Source organism: Hypomesus transpacificus, chromosome 23, assembly GCF_021917145.1.
Source record: "Hypomesus transpacificus isolate Combined female chromosome 23, fHypTra1, whole genome shotgun sequence".
NCBI classification, from domain to species: domain Eukaryota; kingdom Metazoa; phylum Chordata; class Actinopteri; order Osmeriformes; family Osmeridae; genus Hypomesus; species Hypomesus transpacificus.
The window spans coordinates 13,122,197-13,148,177 of record NC_061082.1 but is presented as its reverse complement, the minus strand read 5'-3'; the positions used below and the strand labels follow the sequence as shown (position 1 = coordinate 13,148,177).

The 25,981-nt window shown below is 45.5% G+C and overlaps 3 protein-coding genes across 4 annotated transcripts in view; 2 read left to right on the top strand and 1 right to left on the bottom strand.

Moving 5' to 3' along the window:
* Positions 1-14,988, top strand: part of LOC124485852 (ephrin type-A receptor 6-like) — a 66,222-nt gene extending 51,234 nt beyond the window's left edge. Inside the window, exons 7-16 of the mRNA XM_047047702.1 lie at positions 1,333-1,441; positions 5,149-5,219; positions 6,575-6,700; positions 7,244-7,429; positions 9,506-9,567; positions 9,671-9,880; positions 11,205-11,354; positions 12,038-12,231; positions 12,720-12,869; positions 13,100-14,988. Coding sequence (XP_046903658.1) covers positions 1,333-1,441; positions 5,149-5,219; positions 6,575-6,700; positions 7,244-7,429; positions 9,506-9,567; positions 9,671-9,880; positions 11,205-11,354; positions 12,038-12,231; positions 12,720-12,869; positions 13,100-13,214 — 1,373 coding nt within the window. The 3' untranslated portion in view covers positions 13,215-14,988. The remainder of the gene's footprint in view (positions 1-1,332; positions 1,442-5,148; positions 5,220-6,574; positions 6,701-7,243; positions 7,430-9,505; positions 9,568-9,670; positions 9,881-11,204; positions 11,355-12,037; positions 12,232-12,719; positions 12,870-13,099) is intronic.
* A 680-nt stretch (positions 14,989-15,668) lies between these two features.
* On the top strand, positions 15,669-19,125 carry LOC124485851 (ADP-ribosylation factor-like protein 6). Of its 2 annotated transcripts, XM_047047700.1 has the most exons (8): positions 15,695-15,952; positions 17,175-17,225; positions 17,350-17,411; positions 17,521-17,589; positions 17,679-17,773; positions 17,964-18,093; positions 18,179-18,234; positions 18,612-19,125. In XM_047047700.1, the coding sequence occupies exons 1-8, from the start codon at positions 15,830-15,832 to the stop codon at positions 18,635-18,637; spliced, it is 612 nt and encodes a 203-aa protein (XP_046903656.1). In that variant the 5' UTR covers positions 15,695-15,829; the 3' UTR covers positions 18,638-19,125. The 2 variants fall into 2 exon arrangements, with proteins under 2 accessions (XP_046903657.1, XP_046903656.1); XM_047047701.1 differs by lacking the exon at positions 17,175-17,225 and having other exon boundaries at positions 15,669-15,952; positions 18,612-18,932.
* A 346-nt stretch (positions 19,126-19,471) lies between these two features.
* LOC124485843 (F-box only protein 47-like) lies at positions 19,472-22,434 on the bottom strand. Its single transcript, XM_047047681.1, has 10 exons — positions 22,263-22,434; positions 21,867-22,025; positions 21,688-21,764; positions 21,432-21,509; positions 21,220-21,339; positions 20,895-21,057; positions 20,671-20,820; positions 20,193-20,335; positions 19,769-19,928; positions 19,472-19,578 (listed from the first exon to the last, which is right to left on the bottom strand). Exons 1-10 carry the CDS (start codon positions 22,432-22,434, stop codon positions 19,472-19,474), a joined length of 1,329 nt encoding a protein of 442 aa, XP_046903637.1.
* Between the last annotated feature and the right edge of the window lie 3,547 nt (positions 22,435-25,981).

The following is a 25,981-nucleotide window of genomic DNA, read 5'->3' as shown; positions in this document are numbered from 1 at the left end:
TCCAGGGTTTGGATCAATGAGTGGAGATCGATACGTGAACTTGGCGACGTGGCCATGATGTCGGGTGTGTTTGCTATTGACGATTTTGGGAAGCTTTAATTTTCCGCTGTGGCGGTGTGGAACGCTGAGGGGTCGAGAGGAGAGCGGGGTCTTTGTGTTCGGCCCGGTTTTGTGACAGGTGAGTTGGCCTCTCAGTGGCCTCGCCTCCCGTCGTGCTGAAGAGCTGCCTTTATCTACAGGATCACACGGGCCTTTGTCTGGGGCTTTTATCTGGGAGAAAAAGAGCTCCCCCCCTCCGACCCCCCTCCCCACACTTCTCTCTGTCCACCCCCCCTTGCTCTCTCTCCTAACCCCCCTTCTCTCCTCTCCATCTTTCTCTCTTTCCATTCTTTCTCCCATTACTTCACCTCCCCCTTCCCGTTCCATTTGATTCCTGTGCCGACAGGCGTCCACACGCAAATGCACACGCGCACCCGCATTCCTTATTAACGGACCATCAATCAGACACGTTGGGTTACTGAGGGCTTTGGAAGTGTGTGTGAAGTCCTGGTCAGGCGTAAGCTCCTCTCAATCTCATCTGTTCCTCAGATCATCTCTGAGAGAGACTGGTAATTACGTCTCTGCAGTCTGAAACCCCAGAACCACACGCACACACATACGGACACACAAATACTCATATTACTCTATGGGTATGCTCGTGCACACACATTTCAAAGGCCTCTCTCACGTCTGTGCAAGGGGCCACGCATTCTGAGCTCCAATTCATATTCATTAAGTGTGAAATATTGTAGAAATAAGTTTGGTAATAGCAATCATCTTTCAATTATCTAGTATTCGTTAGCCTTTTGAAATGACAGAGAAAGGGAAAATCATGAATATCAAATGGGGCCAATTTAGCCAAATGATCATTGCCTAAATCACAATTTCATGAATGAATAACATTAATTAAATGGTACCAAGCATATGAACCATTCCCTTTAGAAGCGACTAATACTTTTCAGACCAATAGTTCAAACGTCTCTCCCAATTAACTTGGTATCATTGAAAACAAACAAACAACTTCTATGTTTATAGATACAGTGGGACAATCAGTTGAAATAATTGTTTTTTAATATCACATAATAGTGGCAGATGAAGACCACTGACACATGAATTGTAAACCCGTGCTCTGGAGAGTTCTTAATGGGGAGGCAGGACTAGATGAGGACTAGATGTTTTGATAGTCTAATGCCAACTCATGTTCCTTTGGGGAAATGTGTTCCTCTAACCCATCCTCCTTCAGTATTCTAACCCCGCCCCCTCCCCCAACCCCCTGCTCTTCCCTCTACCTAGCATCCGACATAGCACCGGACCAGGGCCAGGTGTTGGTCATCGTCACGGCAGCGGTGGGTGGCTTCACCCTCCTCGTCATCCTCACCCTGTTCTTCCTCATCACTGGACGGTAAGATCCTGACCACAGGCTTCCACCACCAATGCCAGCCCCAAACCATACTCAAACCATTAGCTGGACCACAGCCGCAGTCATGCAGAGTGGACAAAGGGTTTCTAGGATCTAGGATACAGAACTGTGGTTGGATGTTACAGTTGGACAAAGCGACTGCTGAATGCAGTACCAAGTTGTAGACAGCTCCTTCTGCTGTGGATGGCTGATTGTGTTCCTATTCCCCAACTTCAGTGCAGAATAGCTCTGAACTCCCAACTCATCGAAACCGCACGCTTAAAACACAGGCTTGTATGTGACCTGACTCCCTCACCCATATACATGTACATAGAGCGTGAGTGTTTTATGCCGTGTGGGTGGGACTCATCGCCCCGCTTGTCCACAAGTGCCATACTAGAGGGTTAAAGCAGCCACATTAGGATATGAGCAGGGACCTTGAAGGACGAGCTTCAAACACGAGCTGTTGGAACACAGAACCGCTTACCGTCCACATTTTCTGGTGAACAATGGTACACGTGTGACCTGTGTAGACCTGAGTAGGAGTTCTGCCTCTCGCTCTTTTCTAAAAACTAGCGGAGATAAGGAGAAAGAGCTGATGTCGGCACTTTAGGCTGTGGGTTAGGGAGAGAGGCTGTGGATTGTGGGTACGGGGGAAGGAGTCTAGGGAGAGATTCTTTGGGTTTTGGGGATGTACAGTCGGAAAGAGGCTGGGGAAAGAGGCTTGAGTCGTGAGGCTTTAGGTTGCTGCTTTTTTCGGGGGGAAGGAGACTTTAGGAAGGGTTTGGGTTGTGCGGCTGGGCAGACACTGAGCGGTGAAGCCCTAAGCCTGGTGAGGGAGGATGGCGAGACTGGAAGGCTGCTGGAGGCTTTCGGCCATGGGCCCGGGGACAGGATTATGTGGGAGAGAGATAACATGAGGAAAGAACTGGGAGTGGGAGCCACATCTCCAGTCCACGCAACTTAGTGTTCCGCGGGATATTCTCAACAGGGCGAGGCCGCTGCGGGTCTCAGATAAGAAGTGATCTAGGATCAGTTTGACCTTTTAGTGAGGTTGTGATTACATGTAACAACGAGGGCCTGGTGCTACATCTCTGACATCACAGTGACAGTCAGTCGACTTCAGCACCAGGATCATCTCATTCCTTTATTACTCCTCTTTTTCTTTAATCTCTTCCAACCTTTATCTGCTCTCTCTCTCTCTCTCTCTCTCTCTCTCTCTCTCTCTCTCTCTCTCTCTCTCTCTCTCGCTGTCCCTTTCTCTCTCTTTCTGCTAGCAATAAGTTTAACAATGCGACAAAAAGGTTTAAAGAGTTTTGACCCAAAGGGTCTTGAATGCCCAGTTGTGATCGTGTGTGCATGAACACTTTGTTGGGCCATTGCTCCATTTGTGAGAGTGCTTCTCATGCTAAAAAAAGGTTTGAGTGAATGCTGCTGTTTATATATTTAGGCGCTGTGATTGTATCCGCGGGATCTCGTGAATGCGTTAATGTGTGTGTGGTTGTGGTTGTGTTTGTGTGATCTTATGGATGCGTTGTTGTGTGTGTGTGTGTGGCTGCGTTTGTGTGATCTTGTGCATTCTTGTGCATCGCGTGGATCTCCCCATTAGCAAAGATCGACAGTTGCTCTTCAAATCTCTGTCTCCTGTCCTCCACTTACACACATGCTATCTGCTCTGTCTATCCATGTCTAGGCTCACATCAAACACACAGCAGGACTCTAACCTGGCAACCCCCAGCCTACAGACTCTTTAATCTGGCAACCCAGATCATGTTAGGCTTCAAAGTGGGAGTTGCACCCACATTTCTAAGAACACATGTGCTGGCTCTTCTGTGTAGATTTCTGACTGTCAGTGGTGTGCCCGCCGGTTGGCCTCTCATCGGTCAGTAATTAGCCTTCTGATTGCTCTGACCTCTAGCTAATTATAATCAGCTGGGGTCTAGCTCTCAGGACAACATTTAGGGTAGTAAGCCCTCTCAGTTGTGTCACTGTCATCTTTAAACCTCTGGTTTTGTCTTGTCCCTTAAACCAGACTTTAGACTGTTGAATTTCTGGCATTCTGGCATTTTCTTATACTCTCATCAAGTTTTCTCCTTTGGTCACATCAACTGTGTTTGAGTGGATGGAACGGAAATCAATGTATCTTTTTCACCCCCTAGCTCTGGACTGGTGCCGGCATTGGATTGTGCTTCCCTCACCTCTCTCGGCCTCTCAATCTCTCCATCTCTTCATCCTCTCCCTTTTTGCCATCTTGCCAGGGGGCATCACCATTGCAGACTACATTCTCATCCTCCCAGCGTCGCTGTTAATAGACTAATTACCCTGACTCAGATAGAGATCCACCTTCTACTCTCTCTCTTTTCCTCCTCCGCTTCATCTCTCTTCCTCACCCCGTGCCTACCTCCCCACATCCCCCAAGTAAGAGTCTGGATCTTAATTGGCTGCGATTGCAGGAGGTCTGATAACTTCATGAGGATGAACTGTAGGCACGTGAGCCTATCTGCACCCACTTTACATGCTGTACTTTACAGAATTCAAGGTTTCTCTGAGATTTGGCAAATGTGACACTTATGGGTACAGATAGCATTGTCTTCTCCACACTGCCAGGCTGTCTGTGACAGCTGAGATGGAGCAATGTTTCCCCAGCTCTCATTCTTTTCATGGGGCTCAGGACTCTCAGGTCCTAATTTTAAGGGGTCAGGTGGCTGAGCGGTTATGGAATCAGGCTATTACTGTAATCAGAAGGTTGCCGGTTCAATTCCTTCCCAAATGACGTTGTGTCCTTGGGCAAGGCACTTCACCCTACTTGCCTCGGGGGGAATGTCCTTGTACTTACTGTAAGTCGCTCTGGATAAGAGTGTCTGCTAAATGTAATTTGTGCTGCTTGTGGTTGGTACTTTTAGCCATTTTGATCTAAGTATTACATCCGTGCATTTATTTGGATGTGCAGTCAATTCTAGCTGCTGCTCAGAATGCATAATACAGTTTGGGTACACGGTGGAAAGATTGTTCTCAGTTGCCAGGACCCTGAGTATGGATTTGACAGTGAGCTTTCACACACTTGCCTATATATGCTTATGCACAAACAGACATGCACATACTGTACTCAAACAAGCATGCACACAAGCTCAGCAACTGCTACTGTACAGTGTTAGGGTGTGTGCATAGAGGGGAAATATGAATAAACGTATCTATTTACCAGAGTGTTAGTGAGTGTAGTAATAAAGCACACAACGATGTGAGTGCGAACATGTACCATTAAACAAACACACTCATGCAGGTGTCTCCGGAGTGCTTATTAAAAAGTGTTAATCCTGACTAAATTCCTTTGTGGCATCTAGTTTCTTCCACAATGTTTTCTTTCACAGACACAAATCCCTTTCAGGTCTTTGGCACAAAAAAAGGTTTCAATTGTCATCGTTTCATTAACATGCCTTGATGTGTAAAAGGGTGTGATCTGTTTTTTCAGAAAGATAATGGCTGTGTTTCCCAGATTTGATTAGAAGCTTTTAACACTTACATAGCTTCTTAGGAGCATTCTAAGAGCGTTCTAGGGCGCTCTTAGAATGCTCCTAAGAAGCACTTAGCATTAAGAGCTTCTTAACGAATCGGGGAAACGTGGCCAATAGCAGTGTTGGATCTCTGTCCTAACGGAATCTTTAAAGTATAGGGTTCTCTCTCTGAGGTTCCATCTCCTGTCTGTCCTCCAGATGCCAGTGGTATATCAAGTCCAAGATGAGTTCTGAGGACAAAAGGAGAACCAACTATCAGAATGGACATGGTAAGAGTTCTCATTAGGCTCTCTTTCTTTCCATCCCTGTTTTTCTATCTCTCTCTCTCTCTCTCTACTTTTTCTTTCACTCTCTATTTCTGTCTTCCTGCCTCCCTCGCTTGATAATCAAATTCTCCAATTTCAGGTGTACTAACAAATTGAATTCGATTTTGGATCTGTTGTGTGAATTTCATGTGCATATCTTCAAAGAATGGGGGTTCAATTGTTGAAAACTGAGTTTAAAAAGACATTTTCCATGCAAACACTTTATTTTATTGAGCATTTGATCCATTTCCATGGTGAAACCCAACGACCCTTGGGTAGAGAGGCCATGTGAAGAATGGGCATGCAATCAATTCTAACCAAAGCTACGATTCCCAAGCCTTCAATTTGTTTGAAGTGAATGCGTATGAAGTGTGTCCCTCACCTCTGCCCGTAGCCAACTTTGAAGGATTGGTAACACCTCCTTTTCTCTCCAGCGGCCCAGATTTCCTTCTACAGAGAGAGAGAAGACGAGAAAGAGAGTTGTCAGCAGGAGTGATAAATTGCTGCCTTTAAACAAACCAACAGAACAAAACGCTGTGAAACACCTTTAGCTAACCCCCCCCCCCCCCCTTTTCCTTCTCCTTCTCTCCCCTCCCCCTTTCCCGCTCCAGGCTTCATTTGAAGTTCTCTGTGTGGCCTACCTTTTGGCTTAATCCAGTTACAGCCATTCTTTAGTCTCTCTTTCCCTTGCTGTATTCCTCTTATCTCTTCTTGAGAGTGTGATTGTGTGTGTGAGAGTGTGTATGTATACGGACACCGGTTATTAAGTGTTATTATATTCTGTATTTATTTATTTTCTTATCCCCCCCGTTTATACAGTATATAGTAAATAGTATATATATATATATATATATATATATATACAGTATATATATATATATATATATAGATACAGATATATATATATCAAGAGAGAGCAAAATAAGGAGCATATATAATACATACTTATGCGTGAGCACTGTAGTTGGTCCAGAGATCATAGTAGGTTCCCTCTTTCCTCTCCTGTAATGTATTGTCGATGCTGTAACCTTCAAAACATTGTTTCTCCCTGATGCTTCAGAGGGTGACTGTGTCTTCAGGTTACTGCTCTGTCTCTGTTATGCACGAGGAAGGATGGATTACATTTGAGGGGGGAAAGGGAGTGTGAGTTTGTGCGTTTTGAGAGAGGAAGAGGGAGGGACAGTTTTTGCTTGCCCTGTCTCCCCATTTTTCAGGACTCCTGGGACCAGTCTGCGAGTGCTCGGCGATGGGATTGTAACGATACTGACGTAACACACAGGAGGTCAAGGCGTTTCTCTCTAAGACCTCTCCCTCTCCAGTCCCCTTCCCAGGCATAAAGACCTACGTCGACCCTGACACCTACGAGGACCCCGCTCAGGCCGTCCACGAGTTCGCGAAGGAGATCGACCCCTCCCGCATCCGCATCGAGAGGGTGATCGGAGCAGGTAGGGCGACCGGCCTCCCCTTCAGGCAGCTCACCTGCGTAGGGTCTGAGGCCTGCTGTTATGTTTATATGACTCTTCATCTAACAGTGTGGTGCACTGTTTCATAACAAACATGTTCAGGATTTGCTAGGATGGGTGTGAATCATGGGTTCACCAGTGGAGCAGAGAACAGTTTTCCCTCTCTCTTCGTTCCTCGGGGTTCCTTTTCCTGCTTCATTCACCAGAGAGGGGATATTATTGCCCAGGTTTAGAGAACAAAAGACTCCAAGAATATATTCTGGGGTGATTCTTCACAAGGTGCGAAGAGACATTTGAAAGGTTTAATAATTCAAAGGAGAGGAATGAGGTGCTGACAAGAGGGAGTTGCCTTCATACTCCAACACTGCCCTCCAGTGGTTTAGAATGTAAACCACAAACATGCCTGTATGACCATCCACTTTGAGATGGAAAGAATTGCCAGTTGTAATTCTTTTTGACAGTATGTATCTGTGTGTGTGTGTGTGTATATATATACACATACATGCGTGTTTGTGTGTGTTTCAGGTGAGTTTGGTGAGGTCTGCAGTGGACGTCTGCGAACCCCGGGGAAGAAAGAAATCGGCGTGGCGATCAAAACGCTGAAGGGCGGATATGTCGAGCGCCAAAGGCGGGACTTCCTCCGTGAGGCCAGCATCATGGGACAGTTTGACCACCCCAACATCATCAGGCTGGAGGGCGTGGTCACCAAAAGTAAGAGGGATGACGGGAAATTGGCAGATTGGCACCCCAGTAGGGCAAAGTGGGTGTATCGTGTTCAGTTTGAGGTTGTGCTCAACGATCACGTCTCATCCTTATCCGTCTCTTCTTGACCTCTGTGAGGCCGTAGCAGAGCCTGTGGTGAGCTGAGATCCTGCTGAGTTGAGGAACTACTGAAGCATGTTCGGGTTCCTGCAAGACCGCATGAGGCTTTGTTAGGCTGTCTGTCGAACTACAGCTGCACTCGCAGGAACAGGCCCATTTACTGAGCTCTGTGTCAGCAGCTGCGAGTGCTCGAGTCTTCAAGTAGGCGCTCTGTGTGCCTGTGTGTGTGTGCCTGTGTGTGTGTGTGTGTGTGCACATGCTTCTGCCTGTCCCAATGTGCACACGGTGTGCTACGTGCTTCGTTGTAACATATAGAGCACAGTCAAACACATGAGGCTTTAAAGAGTGTGTACAAGGGAGCTCCTTGTGTCTGGAGTGATCCGAATGGGGGGAATGTGCAAACGCTCCAGCTCAGAATAGCCTGCTCTGTACCGCCCCCCCCCACCCCCCCATCAAGGATCCTCAACTCACACAACGAGCCTGCTGCTACATATACTGTACAGCGGTAGCGTGTGTGTGTGTTTTCTGTCGGACAGCTGTCTCTTACATGGAGAGTGAGTCATCAGAATAAAACCATTTCCCTTGGCTGGATATGCCATGGCTCACAGACTGACATACAAGACGGCACACACACACGCGCGCACACACACACACACGCATCTGTTGTTTTCCCAACCCAACCTCAAGAGGGACTTATTTGGAGAGAGAAGTGTTGGGGTGTGAAGCTTACCTAAAGAGGAGCATCAGGTAGCGTGCAGACTGTCTACGACATGTGACTGTGTGAGTTTGTATCTGCAGTCAACATGTCGTAGATCTTGGTGTTGGGACGACTGTCTTTGGAAATGTGAGCCCTAGTTTTTAATTTGCTGCTCCACTCAATCAGACAGGAGCTGAGGTGATGGATTCATCCAGTCAGCACCCTGGACAGCACCTCTGCCCCCCCTCCCGCCTCCTCTACATTCACTCAGCCTGGTTCCTCTTCCCTGTGGCCCTCTTATCTGAGCAGCACTAACAGAGCCTCACTGTCCTGTCTGTCTGTCTCTCTGTCTGTCTGTCTGTCTGTCTGTCTCTCACTCTCTCTCTCTCTCTCTCTCTCTCTCTCTCTCTCTCTCTCTGTCTGTCTGGAAATTTACCAACACCGGTCTTAAGTAAGACCATTATGTATTTGTGCCTGAAGCCTGGCTGTTGTGTATCTGTCCTCAGGTTAGTCCTGTAGTAGTGTATCTTTCTTTATGACACACAGCAGTGTTTCGGGCCCCTTCTATCTCTCTCTCCTGCCCAGGGATATCCTAGAGCTGGGCTGGCCAGTGTGTGTAATCCTGGAATGAATGCAGTCAGCAGCACGACCATGAAGGATTAGACTTTGGAAGGGGGCGGGGGGGTCACTCCAGGACAACGTTCACCTCCACTTCGCACCCCTTTTCCTCCGCTTACCTTCCTGTTCTTAAGATCGCCTTTCCCTTTCGTCCTTCTCGCAACATGACCTCAGCCTCCCTTGTCTTCCTGGCTCCACCCACTTCCGGTCTGTCCTGAGACCCCCCACCCCCCCTCCCCTCAGTGTGTCTGAAGGGCGCTAACCGTTGTCAGTAATTACATCGGGGGTTTAATCAAACACAGTGTTAATTAATCCTCTGCAGGTTTATTGTCCACTCTCCACAGGCCAAGCCAGCCAAAGCAGGGAATAACAGCACGCTAACTCTAACCATGCTAATCTCCTATTAGCTCCTGTGTGGATCACCCTCTGAGTCTGTCAGCAAACAGGGATTACGGAAACATCAGGAAACCTGAGCTGCTGTTTATTTATTCCACCTGGTTACACTTTGCTTTGACATGGTCATACGGTTAGCCAGATATGCTGCAGAAACAATTCTACTGAGTTCATATGATGATCCGTGTTGTCTGGAAGGAGTTTTAAAAGCTGTATCCAACATATTGTGTGTATGTGTGGCGTATGTGTGTTTGCAGGCCGGCCTGTGATGATTGTTGTGGAGTACATGGAGAATGGATCTCTGGACTCTTTCCTGAGGGTGAGGAAAACAGAAATTGTATTTCATGTCAGAAAGCGACGTCTCCTCTGGTCATCTCTCTCCTGTAGTAAAACCAGACGGCTGTTTTACATCTCCCTGTCAGAAACACGACGGGCACTTTACGGTCATCCAGCTGGTGGGCATGCTGCGTGGCATCGCTTCGGGCATGAAGTACCTGTCAGACATGGGCTACGTTCACCGAGACCTGGCAGCGCGCAACATCCTGGTCAACAGCAACCTGGTGTGTAAGGTGTCTGACTTCGGCCTGTCCAGAGTCCTGGAGGACGACCCGGAGGCTGCATACACCACTACGGTAACTCTGACCCCTGACCTCACTGTTCCGCCTCATAATCAGACTAGGCCCTGGTCAAATTGTCCGTAGTTATTTTCTACCATCTCCTGTTGACTATCATCAGAGTTGTAGATTTTATCGTCACTAGTTTTTCTATTAAATAACACAGTTTAATGCGGACGTCCTGAAGGGCAAGCAGAAAAAAACAGCTCGTACGTCAACCAAGATTATATCTTCCAGATTATTTATTCTAGCTCTACCACCAGGACTTGCACATTTTAAAACACAGATTTGGATTTTGCATGTCAAAACACTTTTGCATTAGATCTGTGGAATTAGAAATATAGCTTGCATAGTTGAATTTAATTGGGTTCTTTTCAACAAATTGAGTAAACCTGTATATGAAAGTATCTCGTTCTGACAATTTATTAAGACGTTTAGACATCTTACAGCTCCTTCAGGGCATCTGTACTTGACAGTTTGTTTCATTAGGAGTTTAGACGGTTTTTGAAGTAGTGAAGAACATTAGTGTAGAGAATTGCTCAGTCAATGAAAACGAAGGTGCAATCCAATAACAGCCTGGCACCTTGACCTTGAGAATGGATTTTTATTCCTTACAGCTTGATTTCATTTCTCTCTCTCACTTCATCCTCTGTTCTTTTCTTCCCCTTGCCCTGTAGCCTGTAGTTGTTCAACAGTAAACCAACAATGTCGGGGTTGTGAGAAAAGTTAGATTCACTTCTCTAAATCTGTCTGCCCCCCATTGGCCTCTATTCCATGAGTCATGCTGGGTCAGGGTGCGGGAAGTGTTGCTTTTTCAGGTCCATCAGTCATTTTCTGCTCCATAGAGCTGGGGAGGGGCCCAAGTATCTTAGAGAATTTGGACAAGAAAGGCCAGTGGGTTTACACTGCCCTCATGTGGAAGTTGAGAAGCTGAGAAAAGCGGATGGAAGAAGCGGGTAACGGAAATAAATCGGGAGAGAACATCTCGAAACATGACAATGTGGCTGGGATCTTTGAAGCTCTGAGACTTTTAAATACTTCCGTTATGAAAGTGTTGGCGTCTCTGCGTGAATAACACATCATTTAAAGTGTTTGTCAAGGAGACATATCTTCTCAAGCATAAACCGTCACCGAAGTGTGACAGATATCTCACCTGTCACAAAACAGATGTCTGCCGAGTGTTGTGCTCACAAAGAATAAATGAAGGCACTCGTTCCTGATCAGCTCACACTGGGTGCGTGTGCGTGTGCGTGTGTGCGTGTGCGTGCGTGTGTGTGCGTGTGTGTGTGCGTGTGTGTGTGTGTGTGTGCGTGTGTGTGTGCGTGTGCGTGTGCTTTCACAGGGAGGTAAGATCCCCATCCGATGGACAGCACCAGAGGCCATCTCATACAGGAAGTTCTCGTCAGCCAGCGACACCTGGAGCTACGGTATCGTCATGTGGGAAGTGATGTCATATGGGGAACGGCCGTACTGGGAGATGTCCAATCAGGATGTGAGTACCCTGAAAAAGAGAGAAAGAAAAGTGTGTGGAAGACGGACACATAGAGAAAGCCACAGGAGGGAGATAAGGAAGGGGAAGATAAAGGGATAGTGAGTCTGTGGCCAGGGGAGGGGTTTAGAAGTCGTGGATGATGGCTCGGTGACCAGGTCACTTAAAGTCTGGCAAGGCCAGGACTGGCTCCGATTGGCTCCGATTGACTAAGATTGGGTGGAGGGCACACTCACCCTCTCTCTGTGAAGTGTGAAAGCTCCTCAGTAATCCCCTGAGCCCCTTGCACACAAACACACCGAAATACACACAGACACACAAAGGCACTCGCACACATACACACGCACACACACACACAAAAGGTCCCCGACATCAAGGGATTTGTGCTGGTGGGGGAATTGCCTCAAAAGTGCTTTTCCAAGGCCAAAGCCCCGGCCAAGCCCCAGACTGCTGTCGCCTCGCCCAGCCTCACATCCCCTGGCCTCCTCCAGGCCCCAGTCTAACCCGGAGGGCTCAGCTTCAACACTCCCATCTGATTTAGCCTGTTATCCCTACTCATGGACACTCAGACCTCCAACACGCCCCAGAGTCACTCCACTTCGATCGAACAGGGCACTATGTAAGCCACTCGCAGCACTAACCGGAGGACGTCCCACTGTGCGTGTGCGCGTGTCGGCTCCTTCAAGGTGATTCTGTCGATAGAGGAGGGGTACCGGCTGCCCGCGCCCATGGGATGCCCCGTGGCACTACACCAGCTGATGCTGCACTGCTGGCAGAAGGAGAGGAGCCACCGGCCCAAGTTCACTGACGTTGTGTCCTTCCTGGACAAGCTGATCCGTAACCCCAGCAGCCTGCTTCCCCTGGTGGAGGACATCCAGAGGTAGGCGGGGCCTATTGAGGCCAGAGACGGGCTGCTACTGGCTAGACCATGTTTTGGACGGGAGTTAGATGGCTGAGTGGTGAGGGAGTCGGGCTAGTAATCAGAAGGTTGCCGGATCGATTCCCCGCCCCGCCAATATGACGTTGTGTCCTTGGGCAAGGCACTTCACCCTACTTGCCTCGGGGGGAATGTCCCTGTACTTACTGTAAGTCGCTCTGGATAAGAGCGTCTGCTAAATGACTAAATGTAAATGTAGACTCACAGATATAGACACACAGGTGTGTGCTGTACAGCGAAGTACGCATGAAGGTTGATGTGCGAAAAGCAATCACACAACATGGATGGAATAATTGAAAAAGAGTGGTCTCTATTTTGGTTTTCTAGCTTTGGTCATTACGTACTGTATATCAACCACACGTATGTACAGAACTGTACACAGTCTAGCTCTTCCTTTAGGGAATTGATTTTTTTCTGTGCTTGGTTGTCAGCCTCCAAGAATCCCCTGGAGAGGTAATAGACTACCCCATGTTCATCTCCATCGGGGATTGGCTGGACACCATCAAGATGAGCCAATACAAAAGCAATTTTGTGGCCGCAGGATTCAACACTCTGGACTCCGTTGCCAGGATGAGCATTGAGTGAGTGCTCAATAATAACAGTTTTCCATTAACATAACGTCATGTGATCATAACGTGACTGTGATTTCTCTCTCTCTGGTCGGTATGACCAAAGCCCAGTGGTGTTGAAGGCATTTTTCATTTGCTAAACGTTTCTGTGTGTGTGTTTGTGTATTTTGGAGTGCCTGTATGTGTGTCTGTGTTTGCTTGTCTGTGTGTGTGCGTGTGTGTGTGTTTCTCTCTCTCCCTAGAGATGTCCGGCGGATAGGCGTAGCGTTGATTGGGCACCAGAGGCGGATTGTGAGCAGTATACAGACGCTCCGCATGCAGTTGCTGCAACAACAGGAGAAGGGCTTCCATGTTTGAGACCGTAGAACCACAGCGTGGTTGGACGGATGGACAGAAGGAGGAATAGGACAGATGGACAGAAGGAGGAATGGACAGATGAGGAAATAAAAGAATATAGAAGGAGAGACAGACAGCTCAAGCCTGTGCCTCAATCTTCACCCCGCAGACAGACAGACAGACAGACAGTCTCAGTCAGGTGGCCAACCACCATTTTCAGAGTCACTCATTAGCCGGTTGCCTCATTAGATTCCCGGCGACCACACAGACCTGTTTTCTATACCCTGGACCTGCTTTAGATCAGACTGAAGAGAGAGAGAGACTCTCAGAGACTGCCCCCTCCTCCCGTCCCCTCGCCTCCGCCTACTTTGCCAGCCCACCCCAGGAGAATGTATGCCTTGTCGCAGCAGCAATCTTTCTACATATGTGGAGCAGCAGTGTTATCAGTGTGTAGAGCTGTAGATTTCCATCTACAATTTCTCTCCATGTTTTGTGACCATGTAGCTGCTATCAGACGTGCAATCAAAAGGATTGTCCTTAAATATTATATGAAGTTATTTTGGAGTTTTAATAGCCTAAGTAAAGTCATAATGGTATTATTGTTATGTTCTTTCAATAACCTTGCACCGGAGAATCTGGTGTTCGAATACTTGAAGAAAATGAGGCGACGATTTTGAAGTGCAGATTTCTGAATGTTTTAAGTGTTTAGACAGTTTTATCAATTATAATCACAACCTGATATTTATCTATGTGCAGTCCTGTATGTGAACGCCCTAGTGAATCTGGATCTTTATCTCTTTGTTTATAAATAACGTTATCTCAATCAGCAATATATGCAGTCATCTCAGTAAGTCCCACTACTAGGTGGTACTCTCTTATGGACCTATAGACTCTGAGAAGAAACCGATGCCACCTCAGATGACACTATGTCACACATCTTAACTCTGTACATGGCAGGCAAACACTATGGACTCATGGCAGCTGTCAAAACATTGTGTATATAGTAGTATTGGGGGCCAGAATCATAGGTTGTTGGATATAAGTAGTTGGTGTCATGATGTTTGTTTGAAGGCCCTGCCTAACCCGAGAAATCCTCATCATAACCATGTGTCACTCAGGTGAGAGGCACTTAAATGCAGTGAAGGTAGAGTATTGGGTAGAGGAATGGCATAGATAAGTTCTAGGTTAGCTGTTACAGTGAGTGCAATAGCATCATGGTCTCCCAGAGCAGACGAGAGCAAGAGAGCGAAGGACAAGTGACTCAGAGTCAGACAGGAGGAAGAGCGAGACACTGATAAAGAGACACACACATAGAATCAGTCGCATCATCAGTCCAGTATGCAGAACCTTACCAGTGAGAGCTTTAGCATCATTAACCACACAGTCTAAGACCCAGAAGCACCCAGGATGCACAGGACCTTAAGAGCCGACATGCAAGAGGACTCTGGCCCATGCTTAACTGTCCATAGGACACGGAAAAGGAAGGGTAATGGTTGGCTCTAGGTTTGTGCCTGAGGTGAACTTTTACCCAAAGGAGACATTTTCAGTTGTTGGGAAGCACGGATACACACACAAGCATATACAACACACCCTCCTGGAAAGGCATATGAGATGCTGTTTAGCATGTCTTACCGCTGAGCAATGGTAGAACGCTCTTTTGTACAAAGTACAAGTACATATAATTCTTGTATTTTATTTTTCTATAATTTCCAAAGAGATGTGGTAGATCTTGCACACTGTAAGAAGCAGTTTAAAGCGAATATTTATTTGCAAATAAAAGTGAACAGTTCTGGTGTTTGACTGTTTTATCATTTGTAAATGCTGCTAAATGCATAAATGTAATGTAAATGTATTTGGTAAATAATTGTCACACCGGACACAGCTGTCTCGTCTTGATACTATTAGCAGGGGCTTAGGTTTCCTGGGGACATGTCCTACCCACTTTTTGAAATGAAAATCAATTTAACGGCTGCATCCAAAAAAACTGCCCCACCCACATTTGAAAACAAACCCCTGCCATGAATCTCATCTGGATTGATTTTCGCGAATCGGGCCAAACATTTTCGCGAATCTTAGCTTTCTTGAAGGCGACGTGCAGGACTTGCAACAACCAGCAGCTGGCGCTGTTGGATCTTGCACTGTCTGTGGACCCATGGACTTCTTTGTGACGGCCTTCTCTGGACACAAAGTCTGTGCGGTAGGTTGGAAGAACAACTTGTGACGTAAAGACAGAAGTGATTCCATGTATCCACTTTATCGTCATAACTGCGCTAACTACGACCTACAGGTTCTATATAAGGAGCAATTCCAAGAGTCCAAGGGCCAATTAAAGTCTAGTTATACTAAGCCTTAACCCCCTTAAGTAACCATTGTGGATGACCTGGGTCTGTCTGTGTGCTAACTAAATCAAGTTTCCCGCTAAAGCTCTGCACCAGGTCACAGAGGTTCAAATAATTTAATTCGGTTAATAGGATTAAGCCAAACCAGGAAAGCCAGATAGCAAACTCAAGTGTTGCCGCGCTGGTCGATGTCCACGATTTCTACAGCTTTAATTTCAAGGATATGCTTTGAACTTTTTTCGACGCTATGTAATCGGACATGTGTTGTGTTAGTATCTGATGCGTTAACAGACAAAAATGGGTCTGTTGGATAAATTGTCTGGGTGGCTGGGCTTGAGGAAGAAAGAAGTCAACGTGTTGTGCTTGGGCCTTGACAACAGCGGCAAAACAACCATTATCAACCACCTTAAACCGACAAATGTAAGTCATTTCCCTAGACTAGTTCTAATATAATCATGAATTTAAGTAGGTTCATGAATGGCTCACCCATAGTCTCTAGCTGGGTAGCTTATTTGTGTGGTAGTACACAGTACAGGCTACAGTACGTGTCAAGTTTAGAGTGTGTGTAGATCAGAGGCGTAGTGCTACGTAGGGTAGCCTACCCAATTTTTAAGGCCTACCCAAAAACGAAAATACCTCCGAAAAAATTATACACCGGGTGCACATCGCAAAGTTAATCAGTAAAATAACGGAAAACATGCCAATGGGACGTGCACAGGCTATGGCTAAGGTTGCCCGGGCAACTGCCCGTTTGCACTCCTCGAGTCAAAGTGCCCCTCCGAGGAAAATACATAAATAATAGGTCATTTAAACAGTTGCAGAATTTAATGTAGACCTAGATTTTTAAAATCGCCACCCGAAACATTTCATAAAGTTGCGTTATTCACTTCCAATCGACAAGCCTATGGGCAACAAAAGTAGAAGTCACAAGGGGGAGAAGGGGTATGCCCCCTACCATGTTTACTCTGCGGTACTGCACGAACCACCACCTGAGCCTGCAACACTTAAGAGACGGTCGTGGTTGTTGTATTCGGTGTCGATAAAAATCTGCTTTGACGTTGTCAGAAAAGGTGAGTTTTCAGTTATAAAAATGTATCACAAACGAACAATCATCATCAAGTTTTATGAAATCAATTAAAATCTTCACGAATCCAGGCTCAGTTTGCCTCGTTAAACATAGTTAAATAATCAGACGGCTAGCTTGCCTATTGCCTACCAGACAAACATGTTACATTCACATTTTTGGGTAGGAAAACTAAGCTACATGTCTGCTGATGGTTAGTTAAAACATTGTATTTTAACAAGAAGAATAAATGATGGAAGTAATGCACTACATGAATTATTATTATTAGTAGGCAGGCTATTTTTTGTTTGTTTTTTTCGGGGGGGGGTGCCTTTTTTTCAGGCCAGAGCAACTGTCCTTCAAAATTTCTGTGCACGTAGCCTATCCATATTTTTCTATGCATTCCCCAAAAGATTATTCAGGCCACGCCCCTGGTGTAGATGGTTCCAGTGAATATCGTGAATAGTAAAAAATTGTGAGATTGTACTAAGGCTACAATATGTAGGTAAAAAGTAGTCTACATTGCGCTGAAATTACTATTCACTGCACTGCAATCATTCACTGATTGCTTGTTTTCAGCCAACGGGCCCTTTTGGCCCTTTGTCAGAAGACTGGAAACATGTTAGTCAGGTAAACTACTACACAGACTTAACATTTTTTTTTCAATAATGTTGACATACTTTTGCCATTACTTGTTTGTCTGTCATTTGTTTGTGCCTGTGTGTGTGGACGCGTGCTTGTGTGTGTGTCACAGACCCAGACACAAGACATAGTCCCGACAATTGGCTTCAACATTGAAAAGTTCAAGAGTTCAAGGTATTAACAGTTCTTGACTATTATGTAGGCCTAGCCCAAAGCTGTTTTATGACTACAACCAATGTGAACTTCAGAATGCTGACTTTAAAATATATCTATCTCCACATAGCCTTTCCTTCACAGTCTTTGACATGTCTGGTCAGAGCAGATACAGGAACCTATGGGAGCATTACTACAAGTAAGGTTTTCTCAGAGAAAACAACCCGTGTGTGATGGATGTAGTTTAGCATATATTCCAGTTCATAGGCTACTGTCTCTTGTTTGCAGGGAAAGTCATGCCATCATATTTGTCATCGATAGTGGAGATAAACTGAGAATGGTTGTTGCCAAAGAAGAACTAGACAATCTTCTAAGTCACCAAGGTAAGTACCCAAGGAGTCCAAATAAATTGCTGATGGGCTCAGCAAAAAGTCTAGCATACAAAGCAGAAGAAACAAGTCGAGCGCCCACACTTTTTAGTTCTTGAATTTATATATTTGTTTTATACGAAATGAGTGGACTTTACTGGGCGTGGCATTGTTGGTTCTCCTCTGTGTGTCTTACCCTGTCCAGATATCCGCAGTCGAAGGATGCCCGTGTTGTTCTTCGCTAACAAGATGGATCTGAGAGACGCTCTCTCCTCCGTCAAAGTCTCCCAGCAGCTATGTCTGGAGAACATCAAAGACAAGCCCTGGCACATCTGGTAGGTGCATACACACACACACACACACACATGCTCGTCTAAACCATGACTTTTGGTAACTTTTAGTCAATATATCTGTCCTCAGTGCAAGCGATGCTGTTAAAGGAGAGGGTATTCAGGAGGGAGTGGATTGGCTACAAGGTATGTGTCCGCTCATACGTGGTGTATATGTGTGCGTGTGCATTCGTTGTTTTTTTTTGGGGGGGGGGGGGGGGTTTGCTTGGCGTATGTGCGTGTCTGTGTGAGAAAGCATTTTGGCGCCATTTCCACTTACGATGAATTGTATTTTCTTTCACCATACCCATAGAACAAATTACACAGTAAGTATGTGTACACACAGTGAAGTGAACGTGTTGAAATGTCCTGGTGTGTTGTGTTCTAGACCCACAGGGGCGTGTTGTGTATTGGATGAGAACGAAGGTTTCTTAGAGAGACTCAGAGACTGTTGTAAGGTTCTGAACCAGATTCAGTTTCTAAGTACCTATCAATTTAATTAGCGTTTACCCTCATCCTTTCAGATCATATCAAAACAATGAAGACATGAAGTCGTAGAGGGGCAGACGTTTGCTGCCATGGATACAGGAAGCAGGGTTAAACTACCAAACAGTCTTGACTGGGACCAAATAACCTAAATGGAATTCACTGGTGCTGTCTGAGAGGGTTAGCCTGTGTTAAGTAACTGTGTTGCATTGAGCAGTTCTACTTATTTTTACCTTCCGTTATTTGATGCTGCTTGTTTTTGTATGCCATGAAACATGCTGATCTTCTCACACATTAGATCAGCCACTGCTGTGTTGTATTTCAATTTGTCTTACTTAATAAAAGCTTGGTATTTGCTCAGTTCCCTTGCTTTGCAGGCTCTTAATAAACCCTGATTGCTCAGGTTGACCTATAAAGAAATTGTATGTTGACTTACATACACTGCCAAAATAATTTGGATGGTTTGTAAGTTTAGTCAGTGCGGCAAATGGCACTTTGTTTGATACCCAAGTGTCAATAAACCTGTTTCATCCTGTTTAATAAACATAATACAAGTTGAACACCGCTGTGCAACAACATTCAGCAATAAATACAGTACACTTTTATAAATATATAAATAGAATGAAAGACATATATAAATAAATACTAAGGTTTTTAAGACATTTTGAATGTTATAAATATGCTGACAAATACGCCGTTGATAACAAAATACATTTTGTTGCCCACAACGAACGTTATGATTCTCGTAACAATGCGCTGATCCTATAAAACCGTTTCACCATGGGAGAAAAGAGACATTGCTTTGTTCCTCAAGGTTAAGTAGTGTCCGTCTTCCTCCCTTTCGTTCATGTCCACTTCCTGTTTTGTCATGTCCTGTCTCGCTCCTGGCCTGGCCTCTTCATTCCTTTTTGAGGAACATGTGTAGGATCTCAGTGTGGAAGTGGGCACTGGCATTGAGGAGGCTGCAGAGGGTCTGGAACGTGTCAATGTCCTCAAGACGGTTACCTGGCCAATTCCAGAATTGTTCTTTCATATATTATAGACGTAACGATTAGAAGTACCAAATCATCACACACATACACTATCCAATAGTTTGGTTGTCCTTGCGGAAAAAAAGAAGTTTAGCCCTTATCTATATGTTTAGAAACAATATCAAACTTTCAAATCGGAGCATCTGCATACATGCAAAGCTAACCTGCCAGGACCACCTCGTACAGCTCCATGGTGACCTCGGAGAACATGTTCTCCAGGCTCTGGATGAAGGACCACTTCTCTGCCGAGGTGGGGAACACGTGGCACAGCTGCTGAACCATCTTCACTGACCAGTTCATGCAGAAGCCATCCTTCTCACACACCTGCAGACCGGAGCACATTTCATGACACTTTGAAAGACTCCTGAAGCGCAACACCATCCAACAGAGTAGTACAGTTGCTATATTAAAAGGGCATTGCCATCCAAGTGATCAGCAAGCCTGTGACAAGTTGACGGCTACCAATTTAATATTTGAATTTATTATTAAATGTAATGTAATAATACAGTATAAATCCAACTTCCAAGGTTATGTTAGTAATAAATGCTTCTGTTGGGTTAAATTGTTTTCCTAGCGTTCGTCACGAACCAGTGTGACGTAAACGATGAGTCGTGAGATCTCAAAGAGTCGTCCGTTGAGGGCCTTGCTAGCCAACACGCTGTAGCACAGGCTGTTTCCACACAGGACCAACAGGCGGGATACACTCTCTGCATGCCAGGCCTGGGGGAGGACTGGGGGGGGGGGGGGGGGGGGGGGGGGGGGGGGTTAGGGGGACAGACACAACAAGCGCAGTGTCACGAGGGGAAGACAAGTCCTTTTGGATCTCCTGCAGCATTAGTTACAGGTGGACCAAGAGCTGAAGGTACCTGTATACTAGAATGTACCGCAGAAGTGACCTATATAGGTCATAAATATCTGACCTATTAAAAACGTGTACCAGGGTTACTAACTGTCATGTATCTCTGAAACCTATACTGAAAAACGTGATCAGTTTATAGATGTTGTGCGGATGAAGCCACATTGTTTATCATATTGTGTGTTCAAAAAGAAAATACAAATAATCTACCGGTGAGTTCTTCCAGGACAGCCAGTATCGTGTCGGTGGTCCAGTCTTTGGCCTCTCGGTCACTGTGAAGCAGGACGACAGCCTTAGCAAGGTCCCAAAGAGCACAGTGGGCCACATCAGGCCCCCGCATCTCCTGCCAGCCCAGTGAGCCTGTGGGCAGAGAGGGGGCAGCAGAATCAGGACAGAGCCAACCAGAGGGAAGCTCTGTAGAGTGTGTCACCTACTGTCTGATAGCAGGGGTCCGTAGAGGATGAAGAGCAGTCTGGCCTGGCTAACCATGGGCCAGGGTTTGAGGATGCGGGTCAGCCAGAACAGGGTGTCTCGGCGGTGCTGCCACGGGTCCAACAGAACCTGACGACAGAACAGGCGAATCTGCAGCTCCAGGAACTGGCACGCACCTGAGGAAGAGGGGGAGCGATGCTCTCTTGGTTTGGTCTCGTCTCTTTCGTCTTTATCCGTTGCTCAGGATCTCTCCTCTTCTGACATTCTCACCAGGTCTTAAACCGCTTTTTCATTCTCTCTCTTTCTCACCCTCACACACACACACACACACAATGTACCTGGCTTCCCTGTCACCACTGACTGGATCTTCCTTTGGAGGTTTGTTAAGTCACACAGGAAGTTGAAAACTCGATGGCACTCCAGCTCGTCCCAGCCCGCTATCAGTGTCTGCCAACAAGATCACTTTTTTTACCAAATGCACTGGGGGAAAAAAAGATGTCATGTCTCTGTTTGGAAGAAAAACAGGTTGCAATTCTTACCTGCAGAAACACTCCATAGCTGGAGAAGCCCAGGCAGTGAGCAGAGGTGGTGCACTGCTCCATCATGAAGCAGGGGACCTTAGAGAAAGGAGAAGACAGACATGACAAGGATGATGACAAGTGTACATGTTCAATGTGAACTGAATCGGCATCATTATATTCCCTTTTGTTCCTTAAATCTCATCGATATAGGAAATGTAGACTTTGGAATGTGTTCAGTGTGTGCCTTGTCCTCCCTCACTCTTCCCTGTCTTACCTGGGAGACCTTGCTATATATAAACTTTAACCTGTCCTTTGTTGGTAGCAATAGAGTACATCTCTTGAACAACAAGCCTGAGACAATGAATAAAAACAAAAATAATGTAAATCACAATGACTGATGGTGAGTGAGTGTGAGTGGTTCAATAAAAAGTAATTGAGTGAACAGTCTCTTACCCAAAGCGTTATAGTGGCTGACTCGACTTTCTTCTGTGGAGTCACAGTGGTGGAAGCTCTGGTTGATCATCCTGTTTATCCAGGAGATAGTGGAGATGTGGTCCGCGATGTCGCTGCTGATGGTTTTGGACACCATGCTGAAAACACTGATCTCCAACACTGGTCCAGGATCACATGCAAGTTAGCCAACAGTCCTTGCTAGGTATCTTGCAAGTTGCATTTGTGTCATTTTAAATAGTTTTAGGCTTAGATGGCCAACAAAGCAATTGCACAAGACCAATGTGATAAATCTGCAATAAATATAAATCTGCAATGGTGTGAGAAGTCAACATTAGCTTACTGTGTGGAAGTCTCATTCCATTTAGCAGCAATATTTTGTCATTTTTATGAACCCACCAGAAAGTCTGTCTAGGATCATGTCAAACACTTCACCAGGCAGCCTTTCAAAGAAGCTGCCGCTGGTCTTGCACTGGCTTCGGGTGGTGATGCTTCTGACCGGGTAGGGCTGTCGCCTCCGTCTGCGTTGGTATTTGTGGGTTACCGTAAATTTCCTGGGCACTGTCGACATCATAGACTGTGAAGGCCTATGTACACTGAATGCTGGCCACAAGAAAACGTCAGGAGTTAGCAATTTGGCTACAGTAGTCCACAATCTTAAATAAACAAGTTTAGAGCATTACCAATATCTATATAAACCAATAAGATTATATCTAATTGATTATTTGGCTAGCTGGACCAGCATATGTGCTTGATTAGGAGGATAGACAATTAATAGCTGGTTTGCTAGGCTAATTTAAATTTAGTCAGCTAGCTACTACAATACTGTATAGCTACAGTAGAAAGCTATCAAGCATACATTAGCCTACTATTATTAAAGGGACAAACTGTTCCGTTATTAAAGTCTTACTTACAGGTGGCAACAGACTTACTAAACCTACAAGCTACAAATTTGATAACTGCATAAACTTGTGGAGGAAAACGCTGACAGTGACCGAGTGTCGTACCACCTCGTGAGATAGCTGAGGATGGAATTGAACGCTGCCGCGAAAAATTGTAGCCTATCTCGCGCCCCACATTGAGTTACCGAAATCGTTCTAGGCTAGTAGTAGGCTCTCTGAAAAATCGCTAGATTACGCTAGATTTAGATTAAGTAATGATGACGTAGCCTAAATCAAAATCCGAAACTTTTTGACAGCAAGTAGTATTACAGTAGCCTAATGTTAATGCTGAAAACGGAGATTTCCAAAGTAGGATGTCGACAGATTTTTCGCTATCGCTAGATGTAAGTTTACGGAAGGTGAAAAGTCGCTAAATCTAGTGTTGCGTGAATTTCTCTAATTTTCTAACCCTAACCCTATTTCTCACAATGAGAAATAACTTGTCCTGCTAAATACTACTAGCTAGTATTTAGTATATACTACTAGCTACTACTAGCTAGTAGTATATAGCTAATACTAATACTACTAGCTAGTATTTAGCACTATACAAGAATACAGAGCATTGTTGTTTTTCATGATTCATTTTGTCAGAAAGTAACTAGTCTGTTGAACAATCCAATTCACGAAACATTTTTTATCGAGCAAACCCCCCCAAATCAATTCAGCAGGTAAACTCCACAAATGTGGAGATGGAGCTGCATCAGCAACAAACAATGAGACAATGACAACAGGAATCATTTAGTTTGACCCCCAAACAAAACCTACTTTATGGTTCATCAAAACACTTGTTACACAACGTGTTTAACAGATAAACATTGATCATTTTTAGCCTGTCCAATCATGGGCCCTTGAAACACAGGACTACCCAGGTTTACTAACCGTGGGATTAAATGCTTTGCTCTAAAGCTATTAACTCTTCAGTACTAAAATGGCGGCTCTCATAGGCCTTCCACGGGGTAATCCTATCAGTCATTTACCCAAGGCATGGAGCTGCAGGCTATCCTGGAGACTTCACTGCACATAGAGAATTATTTGAGACATTGGGACAGTGGTTAGTGTACGTGGGCTTGCCTGAGACATCACAGATCCTCGGTGGCAAAGATTAAATGGACACAGTCCTGCCCTTCTTGCCAAACTACATTGGATTACTTCAACTCTCACATGGGTTCTCTTGTTTCTGCTACAGGACTGGAGGTATGGTCTACAAAATGGCACCCCTTTTTCACTTGTTGTTGTATATTATTTACCACGTGCTTGTTTGTTTACAGATTCCTGTGGAGAGTGTTAAAAAGAGGCACCAGCAGTGAGGCAGCCTGTCTCTCCCCGGTCAGACCCCTCTGCCCCCGGGCAGGATCTATCTTTACATCAGCCCTGCTGGAGCTTGGCTACCTCCACAGCAACCCGCATCTCATTAGACTGGCAGTCAAAGAAGAGGCCAGACAGATACGCGTGCTGTTAATAAAGAGGACCATGGCTGGGCCGTCTCTTCCCTGACAGGACAGACACACGCACGCACACACACAGTCACATCCGTCACTCGGACAATGGGACAGGAGTAAAAAGAAGAGATGGAGCTGCTCTTTGTGAAAGCAGCTGATGCTGTCTGTTTTTCTGAAGAGTATAAGAAGTGTAGAGATATTTTTGGTGGTCCCAGACTTGGGGAGAGGCTGTGTAGAAGACAGAGAACAGGTCAGCACTCAGCTTGTTGCTACTTCCTTCAAGGGGACAGCTCCAGGAACAGAAGGTACGTTGGGTGTAGTATTGGGGTCTGACCTGGGTCTGTTTCATTCAAGAGGTAGCTTTGTTGTTGTTGTTTGCACTGTTAGTTGTAGGTCATTTCAAAACCGAGTGCTAATGGTTCATACCAGAACCATGCACGACTACTGCATACATTTTTGTGGTTCAAAATGAACATTTTGGAAATGTTGATGATTTGTGGTATCATTGTTTCTTGTATGCAGTACAAGATTATTTCTCAGCCTCAAAAAGGAGCCATTTCTCTGTTGTCTGGCTGGTGATCAATCAAATGGCACAACAGGGCTTCTGTTCTTGGGGTTGGACAGTCAGGCCCCGGTGTCACCAGATCCCTCTGCATATCCGGATGGTCTCTGTTCTAACCAGACAAACACGGCGAAACACATCCTCTGTGCTTTCACATTGTGTAACAACTGTCACAATTGCCTCCTCTGTTGTTAGGGAAAGTCGTGTCATGCGTTTGTCATGCAGGGGAGGGAAACAGCTGTTGTGGCTATGACATTACATTAGTCAGTGTTGCATTCATGTTGACGATTTACAGAATTATATAAATGCAATTAATAGTGGTGGTTGTCCAAGACAAAGTATTTTAAGTGAGGGCTTCTATTTTAATCAGTGTGCCTGGAGCCTGCAGGCCTTCTGTCTGTCACTGCTCTGTCTGTGTGTGTGTGTGTGTGTGTGTGGGGGGGGGGGGGGGGGGGGGGGGGGGAGGAGGATATGTGTGTGTGACACAAATTACCTGAGGTGGTCCCCATTGAAAATGAAGAAACGAGGAGAATGAAAGTCAATGCTCAACTACCCTTGGCTTTCAAACACAAGGAGGGGTAAACCTACCACTTGCCACAGCCAACCAGGAAACATCAAGCACACGCCAGGGGCACCTCTTACAATATACATCCACTATCAAAGATACAGTGCAGTGTTCCTGTGCCAAAATCATAGAGATGAGTTATCTCATGATCCATTAAGAGTCATGGATGCTTTAGGGCTTGATGTAGATGTCTACCAGGTATACTGGGACACTACTAAAGTGTAAATCAGACAGACCTTTTCTAGGAAACTTGTACCACTTTGGGATTGGTAGGGTCAACAAGATATTAACAAAAAGGTACAATAAGACAATACTAAGTATCAAAGTGTCTATTAATACTTTTTACACTAAAATGGGCCACCTGGCTGGTTTCTCTCACATTTCCATTTTATGTGACAAAACAAGCCTCAGGGGTTGTGTAAAAAAAAACAGAATGAAGTTAGTGGTTTGTAACGGTAAACTCAAGCTGGGTGTTTCTGTGAATGTTTAATTTCCTCTCCTCACCAGGAACGGCGGGGCAGTTTAACTGAGAGCGTGCTTACCCCAGAGGAGAACGTTTACTAGGTGAAGCTGAACGAAGCTCCTATTAGTCACACATTCAGTCAGCCATC

Coding starts and splice junctions, on each gene's coding strand:
- LOC124485843 (XM_047047681.1), bottom strand. CDS start 22,434: ATGTCGACAGTGCCCAGGAAATTTACGGTAACCCACAAATACCAACGC. Junction 22,026..22,262: donor GATCCTAGACAGACTTTCTG/GTGGGTTCATAA, acceptor ATCCTGGACCAG/TGTTGGAGATCAGTGTTTTC. Junction 21,340..21,431: donor GCTATGGAGTGTTTCTGCAG/GTAAGAATTGCA, acceptor TCTTGTTGGCAG/ACACTGATAGCGGGCTGGGA.
- LOC124485851 (XM_047047700.1), top strand. CDS start 15,830: ATGGGTCTGTTGGATAAATTGTCTGGGTGGCTGGGCTTGAGGAAGAAA. Junction 17,590..17,678: donor CTATGGGAGCATTACTACAA/GTAAGGTTTTCT, acceptor TCTTGTTTGCAG/GGAAAGTCATGCCATCATAT. Junction 17,774..17,963: donor CAATCTTCTAAGTCACCAAG/GTAAGTACCCAA, acceptor TACCCTGTCCAG/ATATCCGCAGTCGAAGGATG.